Raw genomic sequence first — 20,522 nt, 5'->3', positions numbered from 1 at the left:
AGTAAGTGTTAGGCAACACCCCATATGATTCCAATCAAAAGTTTGATATTTTTAAGCGTGATTTGTGTTGTTTACAGTAAATTGAAAAATTCATAACAGGCAAAAAATGGAATTGACTTGTGAACATTTTTAAGTGATTATTTTTCATAACTTCGGACATGGATTATCAAGACAAGGGTGCTTAATTCTTTATACAAAAAGCACCATCCTAAAGCACTGTAAAAAACTGGTATAAAGAATTCAGTTATGGTCGCCATTCGCTCCGGGATGAATTCCATGAAGGTCGCCCAAAATTGGTTCTTGTGCCAGAAAATATTAATGCTGTGAGTGAACTGATAAAGCAAGATTGCCATGTGACATACCATGAGACAGGCATATTTGGGCATTAGTATGACAAGTATCAATAACATATTACATGAACATTTAGGAGTGAAACAGATTTGTTCATGTTAGATCCCACATAATCTGACAAATGCTCAAAAGAAGGTTGGTTGCTAGATGTCAGAAAAATATGTTCAAGGTGTATCAAAGGCTGTGTATAACATCTACACATGGATCGTCGATTTATCCATATGAGCCGAAATAAAACATCAGTCAACTGTATGGGTGTTCCGACAAGCCAAAACCAATAAAAGTTGTTCGCAGAAGAAGCACATCGAAGCAAATGTTTGCCTCTTCCTTCAGCATTACCAGTCACACGGTGACAGTGACATTAGAGCAATGCAGAACAGTTAATTCCGAATTGTACATGATCATTTGTTTGCCAGAAGTCATCAGAGAAATTCGAAAAGAGGAATCATTCTTCATCATGACAATGCGAGCTCTCAAACAAAGGAATTTTTTACGGGCCTAAACATCAAATTGATGGGTCATTCACCATACAGCCCTGATTCGGCATCCAATGACTTTATTTTATTCCCACACATCAAAAATAAATTATGTGGTCAGCCAATTGTGACACTTAAAGAAGCAATTGATGCATTCAAAACACATGTTTTGGAGTTACCTCAGTCGGAGTGGAAAAAGTGCTTCAAAAATTGGTTCAAATGCATGGAAAAGTGCATTTATCTTCATGAAGAATATTTTGAAAAATAATAAAACCAATTTTGATCATAAACATTTGTTTTTTCATCATTACACCAAAAATATAAATAGCATAAAGAAATATAAATAGCCTTGTATTGCCCATATTATGTCCTTAAAATACATAAAGTAATCACCTAATAGCAGTCTCTTTTCACTTTTTGAAACCAGATTTGCACTAAAAATACAATGACCATTTTGTACAAAGAGTTCTAGAAACCCACGACCACTTAATTTACAAACGCTTCTAATCCCTGCTCATTTCTGGATATAAGCAAATAAAATTTCAGTGTTCAGAAAATTCGGCAAGGTAAGAGGAATTTTTTCTTGTATGCATATGTAAATTAAATTTTTAATGAAAATAAACAAAATGTAACATATTTTGATCACAGAAATGAATTTATTTTTATGACCAAACTTATTTTAGCATTTTTTCTGTGCATGTTTGCATGCATGGAAAAATGTTTTCACTTTAGTAAAAACTGATCATGAATCTTCAAAATTTTCATTTCAAACAAATTTTTTTTTTTTTTTCAGATATATGTTCCCCTGTCTTCAAAAATTATTTGAGTTTATTTGATTAGCATGTACAAAGAGTTAACCTGTCCACAATTTTTCAGGTTTTATGCACCTAGTGGCTAATTTGTTTACATTCTGTGTGACAAACAAGGCTTTTTACATCATCAGTGAACAGTAATAAATTATTAAAAACAGTTCTTAAAGAGATTTTACTGTTATCAAAAATAGAAAATATGGTTAAGACAACTGCGTTTCTAATCCCCCCCAAAAAACTATTATGTAACCTTTTATTAACTACTAGTAATGTTAACTTAATTTTACATGAGCAGAATAGCAATTAAATTTGAGAAATTTTGCTGCATAGTTTTTTTTTTTTTTTTTTTTTTTTTTTATAAACAGTATATTTATTTATTCATTTTTCTTTCACTTAAGAGCCACTAATTCTTCCACCCAAGTAATTTTACTGGTGGATATACCTTTATTTCCTAAAATATTTTAATGCATTTTTACAAAAATATTCTTAGTTCCTTAAAATATTTTTCTATCATTTATCCTTTCTCTCAGTAATATTTTTCTCTTGCATTGATATTATTATTTTTTTTGTGCATATAATCATACTTAAAAAATAATAGTTCTGTAGTCTGTAAATCTTGAATTAATAATTGACTATGTTTTAGTAGTTAATATGTGCAAATATCGAAGTTTAATAGAAAAAAATAGAACAAACAAAACTCAGAAGACACAACCTATAGCCCACAAAATTCTCTAATCTGTGCAAGCCTTGTCCCAAGATATGTAATTGGAATTCTATAGTATAAAGCAAATTCTGTTTCTGAAATAAAATGCTGGATTATTATTGGACAAAACAAAACCATGACACATAAAATTACATCATTAATGCAAGTCTAAGAGAAATTAATACATTCTTTTATAGGAATTTTAATCCATTTTAAGTCTCTAACACATTAAGTTCAGTAACATATACAAAATACTTAAACATGCTAATTTCATCTCATACTTACATTGCCTTCCTCAGTCACCATTTCCCTTTTTGTAGAATCAAAATCTGTATGTTCATCAGTCTGAGAGAAAAGGTAGACACAATTTAATAATTATTAAATATATATATATATATATATATATATATATATATATATATTTAAAAAATGTTCTATAAGCTACCATAAAATTAAAGTTAAAAAAGTTAAAAAGAAAGAAAAATATTCTAAAATACTCAGGGGAAAATATAATTTTTTCATAAAAACAGTTTCTATAACTGAAATCAATAAATTCTAAGGCAATGTTTCTGAGCACATATCTCGTACCATGTTCTTGTTATAGGTACTATTCATTTTGGAAGCAACCTCTATAGCCCACAAAGTAATACTGTCAGTGCCAGTACAGTTGTTAGAACTGCACAAATTCAAGACAGGACTCAATAGTACAGCCTCTGTCACTGCAATGGATAACCTCCTCTGACAAGCAGAAATGTCTCCCATGCATCTGCTGTTTTCCATGACTGAACAGAAAATGTTTAAGATGTCAAGACTGAAGGAGGGACTGTTATTCATTCACAAGATCAGACTGTATAAGAATAGAGAAGAACAAAATATTGTACAAGAACTCAAGATCATTATCAAAAAACAGCAGCTGATTCATGATGCATTTGCTGTTTCATCTATTGTATCAAAATGATTTTAGGGCAATTTCTGATTCATTCTGAAAATATTACATGTCCTGTACACATACCATTTTCAACAGATTCCCTGTATGCAGAAAACAGCTGGTACCATCTGAAGACAAGTGCCACAACTAACTGTTGTGCACCAATGAAATTTACGAATTTACAAGTTACTTTTCCAAATAGATTTACTCATTCTACTATTTCATAGAAATCCAGCAAACAGTTCAGCTGTACATTTATCATTATTAAGATATTAAACGAAAACATTTTCATATATATAGAAATATCATACAAATTCAATACAGGAAATACCTCAGTGATGATAAAGGCTGGCTTCATGATTTTCCAACCATTTGATAAAAAATCCTCCAGAGTCATTTCTTCCTTTTTATGCATATAGAACTGGAAAAGATAAAAACCAATTTAAGACTAAAAAAATATTAAATTACTCATTAAACATTTAATGAATTTATATAAAAGCATCATACCTGAGCTTCTTTATCAGACACCATGCTATCACCATCATAATCAAATCGGCTGAATGATTTTACTTCAGTAGTTGTCAACCTATAAAGGACATTTTTATTCATTCAAATGCAAGAAAAATTTTAATACAAATAAGTTATAATTAATGAACATCACAAGCAGAAGCAGAATTAAAGTGACATAAATAGAACATATACGAGGGTTGGAACTTTAATAGTGGCAACACAGCTGAAAAAACGCTACGCAACAAAACCAAAGAATATCGCGTATACTACATACCTACCTTACCTCTCAGCAAAAAGACTCGTCCTGCCTGCGTCATGCACATGTGGAGTGACGCGAAGAAAGGATCCTTGTATTAGCTCGCGGTCTAAAGTAAGTGTTGTCAGGATGTTTTCAAAACAAAAACAACGATGTTGGATAAAAATTGTATGTGCCAGAGGTTGTACAGCACGACAGTGTCATCAAGGGCTTCAAGAGGCTTGCGGGGAATCTACATTGCCTTACAGAACCGTAGCAAGATGGGTGAAAGCATTCAATGAAGGATGCCAAAACGTGGCAGACTTGAATGTTACAACAGATGCTTGAAGTTTGCACCATCAGATGGTAAACCTGCCTCTTGCCAACGGACCATTTATTGCCAGGCATGTTCAAACACAAGGGAGTTTCTTTGATTGTAGCAGTTGCGCAGGCAAGTCTTGCCATGAGATCCTTTTCACACACAAAAGGATCATAATACATGACCACGACACTTTTGATGACTTTCCACAAAAACAAATCAAGGCGTGACAAATCCAGTGAGGTTGGGGTCCAGAGAACTGGTTCACCACATACAATCCATTGATGTGGGAATTATCTGTTCAAATGCCTACGAACATCCAGTTCAAAATGAGTCCACTTCTTAATGATCCGTAGTTGCACAAATTTTGTTGCAGATGTGCAAACAAACTGTGGTATGGCTGATGTCTGTCGGAGAAGCGTTCGCAATAAATGCATACAGCGGTTTGTCCATTACCTTCAGCTGTTCTATACACTAAGTGCATGTCTGCAAGCTTCTGGTTCGTATAGCATTCCATGCTCTTCGTATGGTACCTACTGCTCGAATGAGGCAATCCTCACTTTCCACTGCCCTGTACAGCACCCCCAAGTGGCATATGATGACATTTCTGGTATGGGTTCCTATGTAATCCTTAATCCTTATAATGTGCCCTATCTCCTCCAGAAGTCTGTTGCAACATTTATGCGACACCCTGTATATATATATATATATATATATGTAAGATATAACAAAATATGATAGCTGTTTAAAAAAAAAAATAATTGGCGACCTCAAAATTAACATTCTAAATTTGGTGATCTGCCCCTAAATTCATCTCTTCTCACAGGTTCCAGATTTTTCTATCTTATGTAATGTTTTAATGCAGATACCTCTTGTCCAATCAAATTAATTGTAAACTAAAACTCTGAACTGAAACTTTCCCACTCCCACCCTTCTTCCTCTGAAGTTTTATGATACTCTTCCCCTTTTCCACATAAGCTCTCCTGCCGGCAAGATGCTTTTTATGTATGCTGCTGCCGCTTACTTGCTTAAAAGGACATCGTACTTCAAAATGCAACTTACTGTATTCAAATATAATTAGGAAACATCTTGTCTGAAAAAGGATGATTTGATATGCATAAAAAAAAATAAAAATAAAGATTGTGATTTTTCAAGATGCGTTGTGCTAAATTGCATCATCATGCTTTCCACACTGGCACCTTCAAGCCACTACAATCTTCTTGGTCATCTACACAGTATGGTAAGCTGTTAAAGTTCCTGTGCCTTTATCTACACATTTCAAAATCATCACATATATATATTGTGAGGTTATATACATACAGAACACGAGATAAGTATAAACTAATCTAATTTATTTATGAATTTACTAAGATGGAACGAAAATATGATAAAAGATAAAATAAACATTACAGCTGCTAACAGATGAAATAGGCATAATGATAACCTTACAACTTATCTTAGTCCAAGAATAGTTCATATAGTAATCAACAGTTCACAGACTTTGCATTTCTTGTCAAATCTCTGGGTGGATTTCCATAACACAACTGGAAAATTATCCCTTTATCAACCTCCAGGAAGACAAGTCAACACAGTTTTGGGCTCATAGCTGTCTACCTGGTCCTTGAGAGTCTCCATGGCCAGCAGTCATCAGTTTGGACACGGAACTAAAGCATGTCAGCCTTAATCCATGTCTGAGACTCTTCACTCCTCAGCGCACCGCACTGGCTGCTACTCAGATGACATCAGACCTTGCTTGCTATTTGCCGACTATACCCCCCCATATATATATGTCAAACACACACAAACATATATATACAGGGTGTCCATAATTAAACTTGAAATTTGCGAGCAGTCTGTAGCAAACACTATACAGTGGAATTGCTTGAAAATTGGGTAACGGCAGAATGAAATGATGGGAATTTTATCGAGGGGAAAATAACAATGAGTTTCAAAAACTACCCCTAGGTGGCATACCATAGTTTTTTAGAGAACATACAAATAATCTACAAAAGTTTATAAAACATGCTCGATATGATGTCCACCATTGTCTGCTATCATCTAGAAGTGTAAAATCACATGTTCCACTGTTGAAAGCAGCATGAAATGGAAAATGACATATGGCATTCTATGCTTTCTTTAAGGTCGGATAGAGCTATGATGGGATCATAGTAGACCATGGCCTTGAGGTATCCCCACGGTTAAAAGTTGCAAGGATTCAAGTCGGGGAATCTAGGAGGCCAAGCTGTAGGAAATTGCCGGCTGATGACATCACCGAAATGGCGGCAGAGCACTTGTTTCACTCAACAGGCAATGTGTGGAGAGGCACCATCCAGCATAAACACTGTGGTTGTATTACATCGCCTTGCCTGAAGAGCTCGAATAATGGATTGCTCTAATAATGAAGTGTATCATTGTTAAGTGATGGTGCATGTCACAGGCTCTGTGGTGCTGTGCTCTTCGAAAAAAAAAAAAAGGGATCCACAATGAAGGTTGCAGTAAAGCCACATTAAACCGTTACATGCAAAGAGTGTAATGGAATTTGTAGGAGCCCAAATATGGCAATTATGCGTGTTATCCACACTTCCCATATGAAAGTGGGCCTCGTCGGTCCACACAATGTTCCATGGCCATTTATTCTGGAGCTCATCTCGCAAAAGAAACCACAATGAAAAAGTCTGTCGACTATCTAGATCAGCTGGTGAGAGCTGCTGCACTAGCGACAGTTTATAAGGACAGTAGCATAAGACCTTCTGAAGAAACTTATGAAACGTGGAACGAGGTTGGTCAACATATGCTGCCGATGGTTTGCGATCTGTCTTCCTTCACTTGCATCGCTACATCATCGGAATGGGATGAAAATGTGCTGCAACACATTTTCATCCCATTCCTGGCTGAATACCCAATGTTTCCATTGCTTCAAATTTCCTAATCATGTTTGTTAGTCCTTGGCTAGTGAGTGGACATTTTCGTAACCGGTTCAAAGACCAAAATTTTTGCAAAGCTTCAGCAGCAGTCTCCGTTTTGGTAAAGCAATTTCAGCAGTAAAGCACGTTCCTGGAGAGATTGCGTCATCTTTCTTGATTTGGAAATGAGTATGACTGCAGTTCTCCCCTTGCATCTTTATAGGGTTGCTGTGCTCACACAGGATTACTATGGTTGTGACATTTGCATATGCTAATAGTAACATAGCAATGTAACATTGCACAATGCCATTTTTAACGGATTGCTCTAATAATGAAGCATATCATTGACCGGTGACAGTACATGTCACAGGCCGTGCGGCGCTGTGCTCTTCGGAAAAAAACGGACTCACAATGAAGGTTGCAGTAAAGCTGCACTAAGCCGTTACATGACAAGAGTGTAATGGCATTTGCAGGAATTGATGTGGGTTTGTAGCAGTCCAAATATAGCAATTATGCATGTTAACCGCCCCTTTCATATGAAAGTGGGCCTCGTCGGTCCACAAAATGTTCCATGGTCATTCATCCTAAAGCTCGACTCGTGCAAGAAATCACAACACAAAAGTTTGTCGACTATCCAGATCAGCTGGTAAGAGCTGCTGCACTAGCGACAGTTTCTAGGGATAGTAGCGTAAGGCCTTTTGAAGAATCTTACTAAGCGTGGAACGAGGCTGGTCAACAGATGCTGCAATACGCCGAACACTAGTCTGCCAATGGTTTGCGATCTGTCTTCCTCCACTTGCTTCATTACATCATCCATTACATGTGCTGCAACACACTTTCGTCCCATTCCTGGCTGAATACCCAATGTTCCCATTGCTTCAAATTTCCTAATCATGTTTGTTAGTCCTTGGCTAGTGAGTGGACATTTTCGTAACCGGTTCAAAGACCAAAATTTTTGCAAAGCTTCAGCAGCAGTCTCCGTTTTGGTAAAGCAATTTCAGCAGTAAAGCACGTTCCTGGAGAGATTGCGTCATCTTTCTTGATTTGGAAATGAGTATGACTGCAGTTCTCCCCTTGCATCTTTATAGGGTTGCTGTATGTGCACAGGATTACTCTGGTTATGACATTTGCATATGCCAATAGTTTACATTACACAACACCATATAGTAGTGTTTTTTGAAACTCGATGTTTTTCCCCCCTCGATAAAATTCCCATCATTTCATTCTGCCATTACTCAATTTTCATGCAATTTTGCTGCATAGTTTTTGCTACAGACTGCTCGCAAATTTCAAGTTTAATTATGGACACCCTGTACACCACATTTCTCACACTTAAGTGCTCAATAATTATGTGTTTCATCATCTGTAAGGGATTACTAAAATCTTTGTATTTTTAACTTGTCAATGCACATAATCAGTATTTAATTACAAGCTCAAAATGTTCATGTTATCTATAAAAAGGGAACTCAGATAAGCATTAGCCAACTATATTTGGCAACATTTTGTGGGATAGAAACAAAAACTTTTTGAAAGGATGGTTTTAATAGGAAAGTACTTAAAAGAGAGGAAAAAAAAAAAAAAAAAGAAAGAAACTAAGCGACAAGGGGAGGGAGGGAAAAAACCCTATTTGCATAAATGGCCATCACTGTGGGCAACATGTAAGAAAAATACAATTTAAATATAAAATGCAGGAAACATGTTTCCTTAAAAGCAGCTTTAAAAAATCCTTAATGTTACAGAATCCAAATTATATATATATGTATATATATATATATATATATATATATATATATATATAAAAATCATAATGTGTTCTGTTTCTACCAACAGAAGAGATATTTTTTTTTTCTTTTTCTCTGTCAGTAAAACTGAAGCTAGGTATTTCTAATAATAATTTTAAGATGCTACTAGACAGTTCCAAACTTTAGAACAGTGATTCTCAAAGTCCGAGATACTGCCCCAAAGAGGGCACTAGAGTGGCCTAAGAGGGACATTAAAGCTCCAGACATATCAGGGAGGCATCATATAATGGGCCGTGGGAACATCTGTCAAAAATCTTTCCAGACAAATGAATACAGATTTGCAATTTTTTTAAAGCCTCGAGAAAACGTTTATAAAAGCCCACATTTTCGGAACAGAAAGAACAAATCTTTTTACAACAGTATCCAAACAAGATAATGGTACATTATATGCTTCTTATATTCTTATATATATCATATTTACTAGATCAGAAAAACCACATATTATTGGAAAAGAACTGATTCTAATAGCCATAAGAGATACACTAGAAACAAAGCTATTTAAGTTACCAACTAAAACCATTAAAACAAGAAAGAAGTAAAATATCCTTTTCAGTTATGACACAGTTAAAAGAAGAATAAGTGAGATGATTCAAAACAGTAAACTCTAATGAAATTTTTAAAAAATCTAATTTTTCAATAAAATGTGATAAGTCAACTCTGCCAGGATAGTAAGCCTTACTTTTCACATTTTATAAAGGATCAATGAATCTGCTAAGCATTGTTATTTGCTTACAAATTTAAATATTAAGTTATCGGTATTGGGAAAATAAAGATGCTACTTTAAAAGCAGACTTAAATTTAAAACTAGACATAGCTTACTTACCAGATTACTTTAATAAATTCAATGGATCAAATCCAATATGATTATTTGAATTTAAAATTTGCAAATGTAATTTCTGCACTTGTGGCTAAGCTTCATAAAGGAAGCTTGAAATAGGAAATATTATCCACTTTCTAAATTTCTCAAAAAAATAGTGAAGATGTGCTTGGAATTTCTAGAACTGGACTTCAAGAAACAATTTTATAGTATTTTAAAAATATTTACACAACTGGTTTTTGAACCCCCTCTATGAAATTTGAGAAGTATCTCGATAAAAGAATTTATTGAGTTAGGTACAAATAAGAAGCTGAAATTTAAATCTGGTTACTAACAGTTTGGGCTGCAGAAGCAGATAACTGGATTTTATCCTGGTTTATGGAATATTAATTTGAAATTTCTCATAGCACTCCCTTTTTCCTATTTAGAGAAACAATTCTAACAACTAGAAAAAGGAAACAGCTGCAAAAACTATCATAGAGATTTGAGAATCTGTTTAACAAAAATGTACCAAATACTGACAAACTGCTATTTTACCAGTAAATATAAGTTGAGAACTCTGAACATTATTAGAAAATGTATGCATCTGCCATAGAATACAGTTCTACCATTTCAGGAAGTTATATTGTAAAAATTATGCCATGGAATATAAATATTATTGGGCAAAGAAAACAGAATATATATATATATATATATATAAAAAAAAATGAAATTGAAGTGTCCTCCCCAGAGGTTGATGGTAGGGAAAGAGGGGTGAGAGATCCTTGGATCCATCTTCCTTGGAGCTTAGATAGTCACAACAACACAATACATTTCTAAATGCTATATGTTTAGAAGACTTTCTCATATTTTATTGGGCTTTAATATAAAAGTAAATATTTTAAATTCATTTTGAATGCACAAATCCAACTTTCAAACATATTAAGATTGATCTCATATATTTTATTTTTCATTTTGCCATTTCATCAAGAGAAAGAAACAAAATTCTTTCTTATGTCTGTATTAAGTAATATTAATTTCGAAGAAAGACTTCCATTCCTTGTACATCTTTAAAACTGTAATTTTTAAACGTCTTTAAACTTTAAAACTGCTTTGGAGTCATAGGTTGAAAACTTTCTAATGGTTCATTATATCTGTTGAGAAAAAAAGGTCTTAAAAAACCATTCTTTATCACCGAGTCCCAGACCATGTTCATCGATTTCATAAAGAAATATTTGAATCTCATAAAAACACTCCACTAAGAACAAAATTAAACAATAACAACAAGATTATAATTTGTAAGAACATTTACAAATCCATTAAGAACTTTTTCTGACTTAATTATCATGTTTTTTAATGTAATTGAGAAATGTAAATGCATTTCCTCTGCTTGAAACAAAAGACGTATCTTCCCTGTGCCTTTGCGCATAGCTGGTTCATTCACCAATGCGTAGGAACTTTAATTCATTTTTTAAAATACAAGTAAACAGTCATTAGTTGATATGCTGAATGAATTAAAAGCAATAAACACATTTCTTAATAATTTAAATTTTTTACTTCTTATGAACATTTGCATTTTGTTGCAATTAATAAAAGATATTTCTAAGTGATTGGTACGGGTTTATTTAATTGGTGTAGGATCATTTCTTTCATAATTTTTATATTTGTTATACAATTTGAATTGTGATTTTTAATGGTAAACTGTTCTTTGAGTTGTTAGACTGCAATCTGAAATTTTCAGTTGTCAATATTTTTATTTATTTTATCTTTTATTTTAAACAGTTAATGAACAAGGTAGGCTAAGATGTACTACAGAGAGTGATTGTCTGGGTAAATTAGAAGAGTATACAACTTAGCAGACAATTAATACAAGATATAATTTTTGTAATGTCTGCTATAAAATATAGTTACAGCTTTTTAAACAACTGCAAATTAAAACCTAATAATCAGCTTCACAAAATAAGAATAAAAATTTTAGCTCAGGTTCACTGTTTTGGAAGCAACAAACTAAGTAAACTCTTACAAATATTAAGGTAAAATAATTAACTTTACTAAATGTATCTGTTTTACTTTTAGTTAAGCAAATGGTCTGGTGAAAAAAATTGACCCACAATTCAAGGAATACATTGCTAAGTATTCAATTTTACATCACGATTTGATTTTTAAATGTTATCAAATTCATATATGTTACATTTAGATAACAGTGAAAAATGCTATATAAAGTAAAATATGAATAACATACCCTACATTTTACCCTGCAGTTAACTATTAAGTTCAACTGCAGCTTCACTGCATAAAAAGGTCATTAATTGAATACACTGGGTTTGATAAGAAGTCAGCAAATGTGCAGTGAGTTGTTGGAGGGATTAAACATCTGCAGTCAGTTTGGTACATATGGATAACTAGACGAACAGGATGAAAAGCCCTGAAAAGATTATTCTAGCTCTGTATATGTTCTCAGGTTAAATTGTCAAGAGGCACTGAAGCTTATTAGGCTCATTAAAATTGTATTGTCATTAGTTGAATTCGTATTCCTGTCTTTTATGTAATTTAGTTAAATATGACTATGCATTTACTGATAATTTTATAAATATACAAATAATTCATTTGCACCATTACTGTTTTATTAAAAAAATAGGTATGGTTTCTCAGAGGGGTATTGAGTAGCTAAGGTTTTCCAAAAATGTATAGGAAACCAAAATGTTTCAGAAACACTGTTTTGGAATGCTAGTGAAATATCGACATGAATATGTTATTAATGATACCATCTAGTGGGTAAAAGGGAAAAATTTATTTCTCAGAATTTCACATATCAACAGAATATTACAATCTTTACTATCAAACAAACAAACAAACAAACAAACAAAAAAAAAAAAAAAAAAAAGATTTCTCAGTAAATCTTTGAAAGCACATATATGATATCATTTAAAAGCTTGATCCTGAGCTTAAGGAAATTGACTAATGTCTACAAAAATAACTTATTAATAAAAATATTTCATTAATATATTTGTCCAACTCTCCAAATGCAAGGGTTAAAAAATTTTTTAATGTGAAACTTAGCTGAATGCTTTAGAAAAATAAAATGACATTATATTTTCCAGGCATAAAAGTAAATCAAGTCATTTTCAACCAGATAATAATTTATTAAGAATTTGTCATAAATTAAAATACTTTGGAAAAATGAAAATATTTACTTTCCATCCTTATTGATGTCTAATTCAGCAAAAGCTTTCTGCCCTTCAGCTTCTTCCTGTTGCTGGTGTTCAAACAGCAATCGTTTTTCGGCAGCAATCCGTTTCTGTTGGGCTAAAAGACAGTTTGTATAATACAACAGACAAAAAAAGATAAGTAATAACATATAAAACCAAAAGAAAACTAATATGTATAGATAATTTTTTTTTTTTTTTTTTTTTTACACACAATGTTTTAAAAACAATTATCCAGAAAAGAAAAAAACATACATTGTCTACTATATTTTTTGCCCTTTTTATGCAAGGTGCATAAAACCATGCATAAAAAGGGCATTGCAATTCATAAACTGCAATGCATGGTGTAATTGCGCTGTTAAATAAGCAAATTGTGCTTATTTAACAGCACAATTTTAAAGCAGATTTTCCCCATTTCTCATATTTCTTCAAATCAAATAAAAATAATCACAGTTGTAAGAAAGCTAACTAAAAATTTATACCTTAGGAAAGATTGCTTGTTTACTTGTTTAGTTGATTACTGTTTAAAAATTAATTTATAAAATAATAGCCTCAATAAATGGCAGCCGGAATTCATTGGAAAAATAACAACGAAATCTTACAAACAAAATAGCAACAATAAATGAAAAAAGGCATAAAAAATTTGAAGCAAAATTTTTACATCTGAAAGTTGCCATGAATTTATATCTTTGCAGTAGAAAAAGTGAATGTCAAAAAGAAGATACCAGCTTTTCTTGTAATAGAAAAATATATATAAAAGGCAACAATGCCATTTCTGATATTTATTCTATACTTAACAATTGCAGGATGCTATTAAATGTAGTTTTTCTAAAACGTTTTTCATTATCCTTAGATAGATTAACTCTGAAATTCTCAGAAAATTAATCATAAAAGTAAACATGGTGTAAATAAAACATTTTTAAATGCATCATAAAAGCATTTCATGTTGAACTCATTTATCGTAAGCTGAAATTAATATGGCAAGACTAGAACATATATATATATTTAATTTACTATTTACAGAAATAAGAAAAAAAATCTTTATACTCTATTAAATTACAGTAATCCCTTTTTAAAATAACCACCCTTAATTCCAGTTGATTTTTGCATTCTGTGAAAGTGGTCATTTCAGAGAGATGATGTTCAGTAGTGATGATTAATTATGTTTTCAAAAATAATGGTTACTTTCAGAAGTGGTCTTTTTTGAGAGGTGGCTGTCATGAGAGAGTTCATGGATACCGGAATACTATACAGGTATTGGAATCAATAACATGACATGAAATACAGGGTGATCTTTTTTAAAGTGACAGTGTTTGGAGCACCCTGTAGCGTGATCTAATAGCTAAAATGGAACCAAACTTGGTATTTAGACTAATCAAGACATGGGAAAAAGGATTCTGTGAAAAAAATTTTACTTCCAAAAATCGCTGCTAGGGCATTTTGTGGTGCTGCTGTAGCTTACCATAACGAGAATTAGCATAAAACACGGGTGTCAAAGAAAAATGCAAATGTTGTGAGATGACAGCACCAGTAATAGGGGCTATAAAAGCAAGTAGTAGACAGCTCCGACAAATAATCTCAGCTGAAGTAAACGAGCTCCATTGGGTATTGATAATTTAACTGTACGATTGTATATCTTGATGTCCCATGCCTTGATTAGTGTAAATAGCAAGTTTGGTACCATTTCGTCTGTCAGATCGCGCTACAGGGCGCTCCAAACACTGTCACTTTAAAAAAGATTACCCTGTACATATAACTGCAAACTATTCTTATCCTGAAATATTTGGAATTAACATGACTTATTTTCATATACACAGTCATAATGAAAAGAAAAAAGCCAGCTTTTGAATTAGAACTAAGCCACGCTTGGGGGTTTTGTTTCATTATTCACTAAAATATTTTAGTGCGAATGAATACTTTTTTTAATCTAAAATAATACATAGACTAAGTTAGAGAGTCAGCATCAACTCTGATATAACTAATGGGGGGGGAATTCATGAAGCTAAATATGAAATACTTATGCTTGAATTTCAACTTCATATGTTAATTTATCTAAACATGACAAATAAAGATATCATTTATGACAAATATGACATAATTAGTTTATGTCTCAACAGACCTTTCTTAAATTCCCGTTCTTTACTAAGAATGAGATTTTCCTTCATTTCAGCATTCTCTTTTTCATCTATCAAAAAATGAATTCATAGAATATTAGACAATGAAAACACATTTGAAACTATTCAGAATATAACACTAATAATATACATGAGTCTACTAAATGATACAGATTTACTTAATTCAAAACATCAAAATTTACACAAAAGCACATATGCTAGTATCACAATGTATGAACTGTTAAAGAATCATTAAAAAGTGCAAATTTATTTTACCATTAAAATTAGTTTGAATTAAGATATTTACACAATTACAGATTTTTCACATAACATATCCCTGTTAAACAATTTTATAAATGCAGTAAAATCTCTCACAACTTGCATCCAAATTAACAGGCAGTATGGAAATTACAACACTTTTGAAGTTAAGAGAGAACAGATAACATGGCAAAATAAAAAATAAAATTGTGCAATGCAATAATCATCTGTTTGGCATATATTTTAGCCAAGACTGTTGATTTCGAGAGCAAAAGGTGCAGGTTCCTCATCATCAGCAGAAAAGAAATTCTGCAAAGAAGAAAGCTTTATTTGTACCAAAAGCCAAACAGTAAAACAAATAGGGAGATAGTGACATCTGTCCACAGAAATGGTAATGAAACAAGAAACATAAGTTAATAGCATTTTAAAAGTATTAGGAAGAACTGGATTGAGATGTAAGTCATTAACTAAATAAGATAATTCTTTAGGTTAAAATAGCACACTGAACAATGATTATTTTAGAGGTCAAACAACAAAAATCAGTGTTAAATTTGCAAATTTTCCAGATTGACTGACTGAAGAAGCTTTTTGAATTATTTTTGAAGACCCAAGTCAAAGTTGTGATTAAATTTCAAACAATGATTAACAGTTGAAGACTTGTTTATTTCTTCTTAAGAATTCTTTAGTATTGCAGACCCAAATCCAAAACTGTGATTAAATTTCCAACTATGATTAGCTATCAAAAGATTTATTTCTTTTTAATTTTATTGTTTTGGTTTTGGGTCTGCAAAACTTTTCCAGAAAGCTTCTTCAGTCAGTGAATTAGATTTCCTTGAAGCTTTTCACATTCACAAAGATTTATTTTATTTAGTTAATGACTTTTAATTCCAATGTGGTTCTTCCTATAGCTTTTAAAATGCTATTAACTTAATTTTTCATGTTTTGTTATTATTTTTGCAGACAGCTATTGCTGTTCATTTTACTTTTTGGCTTTTGGTATAAATATAGCTTTCTTCTTTGCAGAGTTTCTTTTTTGCTGATGATGAGGAACCTGCACCTTTTGCCCTCAAAATCAACAGTCTTTATTAAAATATGTACCAAGCACAAGGTTTTTGCTTTGCCTAATTTTATGTAACATTTTTGAAGGTCCAAATCTTAGAATTTTTGTATTATGTTTTTGCCACCCTATGTAACAAGCCTTATCCAACCAATGAATTATTCAGAATATAAAGATGAACCACCAATCCCTTTTTATGCATTGATTGAAGGTAGTGTGCATGATTTTCAAAAAGAATTTATGTTCAAAGACACCATATTTACTTGCTTGGTCTTGCTTGGAAAAATATGAAGAAAATTACTTTACATTCAATTTGGTGCAAAGTACAGCCTATGGTCATATTCATAGATGATGAGTCAAGTGATGATCATTCTCTTGGTTTTAAAACAAGTCCAGCACTCATGTTCCACATCTTGGATTTAGTTAAATGTTCGGAAATGATTAATGTTGGTAAAAAGAAGATGCAGACTTGGATGGATGGACAATTTTTTTCCCCTCATATTCTTTCAAGATGATAGAATGTGTAATGAGAAAGGAGACATATGATGAGAAGGAGGAGCAGAATGAAGATGATGATACACAAAGCAAGAAAGTTACATGGAAGGAAGCTGATGAAGAATTGCTAAATTTCATAAGATTTGCTTTAAAATGTTCATCCATGGCCATACATGATGTTATGATGCTTCATTGTTATATGCCATCACTAAGAAATTTATAACTTTCATGTAATAAAATATATGATAATTTTAAAATGTTTAATTTTGTTTTTCTGAAATATAAAAGTCATGAGTATGTGCTTTAATTTTAAATAACCTGTATGGTTTCTTATATTATTAATTTAATAGTGGCCTATAGAACGAAAAATACAATCAGAGGACAAAACAGAAATGGGTCAATCATTAGGAAAAATATCTTATCCAGAAATGGTAAAATCCCACGGCTACCAGTTAAGAGAGATTCTACCATTCTGAAGATAAGTTCATATTGCAAAACGAAACGTGTAGAAAATAGTCAATAAAAAAACCAAAATGCAAATTTGTACTCACAAAAATCAAATAAATAATATTTCTCCTTATGGAAATGAAATAACAGAACATCACTTTTTTTTTTTTTTTTTGAGAAAATGAATGATCAGATTAAAAGTTACATTTTTAAAGAGAATTTACAACTTCCCCCCCCTATAACTATTTTTCAAACATTTTTCACAATACATATCTGCTAGAAAATGTATTAAAAAATCATAAAATTTCTTAATAATATTTATTTTATGCAAAATTATTACAGCATATAATTTTATCACCATGAAATAAAATAAAGTTCTCATAATGGTATTACATTAGCTATTATTTTACTGATGTGCTACATATTATGAAAAATATGCTGGAACCACATCTTAGAAACTAAAAGAACTGTTTTAAGCATGGCAATTCTTAAATAAATGACAAAAAAAGAGAAAGAAATACAATATCTCCAACAAATGTGAGTTGTAAGATGGTTTCTTAGGCTATTTGAGTACAGCAAAGCACACAAGAGCTATATACCAAAGGAGTATGTCTTCATGGAGGCCTTTCTATGAGAAACTGGCTTGCATTCATGTTGCTTATAAAGAAAACCACAAAAACCAACCATGCAACTAGCCTATTTGCCTGGGATCAAACCTATATGGAACTCCCAGCAGGGTTTAACTACTGAGGTATTGGTGAAGTGAACATAGTAAGAAATTTATAGCTGGGATATATAATTAGGAAACAATACAAGTTGCAGCATCAACTTGTCAATCCCTTTCTTAAATATATTTGAATTTAATATATTGTTTTGTTTTTTTCTGACACTAGTTGTTACGCTATTTTCTTCTTTCACGTTCGTATGGATTTGGAGTGAATAATGACGACAGCACTTGATGGAATATCGAAACACACTTTATTTACCAATATTAATCAGGACAGTTCCAAAATACTTTTACAGTCGTCGAAAATCTACTATAGACACGCTGGAATAATCATCAACGCAGCTTTCACACTGTCAGGTAATAACGGTGGTGACAGCTTCACTGCAATGCACCAAAGCACAGCTCCCGACTGTCCTCGGTCGCTCTCGGAACTGCACCTACTCTCGAGACTTTCCATGCTAGAACTCGCAATGCACTCGATGACACTGACTTACTAACTCGAGACTCGATACTACTCTCCGCATACCAGCAGGGTTTATATAGTTTTTGGCTTGTGTTCGAGAACATTCTGGGCTAAACTGGTAAGAATTCGTCCCAGAAGGTTCTCCATCCATCTGTAGCATATCGCCAATTTTTTCGCCAAATGTGACAGCCTTGCCATTTTATGGCAACCCTAAACCTGTTTTGCAAGGAAGCTAACTTACTGCACCTGGACATTTCGTAACAATATGAAAAGCCTTCTAAAGATGACAATAAAATTGTTGAGGAATTTCTTTTAACAGCTGAGACGAGGAAATTGTTTGTTTTATTATTGTCTTATTATTATTAAGAGTATAACATTGCTCATATTAAGAAATGCTATAAACATGAACAGTTTGTGAACAAACGATTGCTGGCAATCCATTGTTGGTGATTTAATATTATTTTTAAATTTTAGTTAAAATCCTATTATGTGTACATCAGTAATATTTTTTATATATTTCTATTAAATTAATTAAACTGCATTGAGATTTTTGGCCCTGAAAAAGCCACTCATGAATATGACCATACTAAATGGCACCCACTATTCTATGCAGCAGTAAAACTACATATAATACCTTGTTTGTCTTCTTTCACTTTGATGGCCTCTTGTTCTTGTTTATATAACTCATCTAGAACAGCCTAATAAAAATAATACAGAAATTATAGTATTTCAATAAACAATGTTTTCAAAACAAATAATAATTTTTTTAACTCAGAAATCACAGCAAAACTTTTTACGATTATAATCCACAGTTCCAGATGATTCTGGTTTTCTATAGATGTTACTGCTCTTTAGAACAATGATACTAATGATGTTCTAAACTTTTTACTATGAGAAATATTGATTATTTTCAAAGATGATCATCTTAAAGAGGTATCACCAAATCTTAGAGCAATTACATCTTATTTCATATGATACAATAAATTAATGAAAACAATTAATTAAACATATCATACATATGCAATATTTTTGCTAGCAATTTTTCAGTTATTAAACTGATACAAATGCACAAATCATGATATAACATTTTATGCACTAAAATTTAAATGAAATATATAATGATCCTCTAATTTATGATTATTTTTTAAAAATCACTGAGATAAAATATTTTAAAAGTAACTCGTACTTTTAATTCAAATATCTCATTTTTACATAACATAGTTTTATTCATTCAGATATCAAATTCAGAACTTCAGACACCCATGTTGCCTTTTCCTCATACCAAATATAATTAAGCTTGCTATTAGCTTATTTGTTTTTAATTTAGTTAAATAATGCATAAAAGGCTATCTAATATAAAATGCGCACACATACTAGAAGTTTTCTTAGAAATAAAAAAATATAAGAAAAAATGCATACTTATAACAAAAAGTTTTATTAGAAGTTTAATTAATGGAAATCGTTCTTTCCATTCATTTGACTTGGATTGCACGTTTTACGTGCTCAATTATCCAGAACTTTCTCATATCCAGAATTCTGCACTTTACGAGCTCCCTGAATAGCCCAGCTTTTACTATAATTTTATAGTCTTTGATGCTCTCATTTTTAGTACTTGATAATTTTCAGAGAATCTTTCAGAGAAGATTTTTAGTATGATTTAGTACTTTATGAGCTCCCTGAATAGCCCAGCTTTTACTATAATTTTATAGTCTTTGATGCTTTCATTTTTAGTACTTGATCATTTTCAGAGATTTTTAGTATAACTTAAATTTTAATAACTGTCCATTAATTGGGCAGCAGTTAGCACAAAAAACAAATGATGGCACAAATTGTAGTCTGAAAGAGAGATGCAACACTAATAATACATTCAAGTTGCATCATTACTCAAAAATATCAGCATAAATGAGCATTTAAGAAAAGTCA

The 20,522-nt window shown here is 32.0% G+C and overlaps 1 protein-coding gene across 4 annotated transcripts in view; it reads right to left on the bottom strand.

Annotated features, from left to right (window-relative positions):
- Nucleotides 1–20,522, bottom strand: part of LOC118206094 (glucosidase 2 subunit beta-like) — a 60,756-nt gene that overhangs the window by 24,788 nt on the left and 15,446 nt on the right. For all 4 annotated transcript variants that reach the window (XM_035378360.2, XM_035378361.2, XM_035378362.2 and 1 more), the window contains 6 exons: nucleotides 19,234–19,297; nucleotides 15,158–15,223; nucleotides 13,027–13,138; nucleotides 3,775–3,853; nucleotides 3,599–3,688; nucleotides 2,625–2,684 (listed from right to left, as the gene is read on the bottom strand). In XM_035378360.2, the coding sequence (XP_035234251.1) occupies nucleotides 2,625–2,684; nucleotides 3,599–3,688; nucleotides 3,775–3,853; nucleotides 13,027–13,138; nucleotides 15,158–15,223; nucleotides 19,234–19,297 (471 nt within the window). The remainder of the gene's footprint in view (nucleotides 1–2,624; nucleotides 2,685–3,598; nucleotides 3,689–3,774; nucleotides 3,854–13,026; nucleotides 13,139–15,157; nucleotides 15,224–19,233; nucleotides 19,298–20,522) is intronic.

Source organism: Stegodyphus dumicola, chromosome 4 (assembly GCF_044657685.1).
Source record: "Stegodyphus dumicola isolate Sdum_Otavi_A_Nest chromosome 4, ASM4465768v1".
NCBI lineage: Eukaryota > Metazoa > Arthropoda > Arachnida > Araneae > Eresidae > Stegodyphus > Stegodyphus dumicola.
Note: the sequence above shows the minus strand (reverse complement) of the source record. Positions and strands in the feature narration are given on the sequence as shown.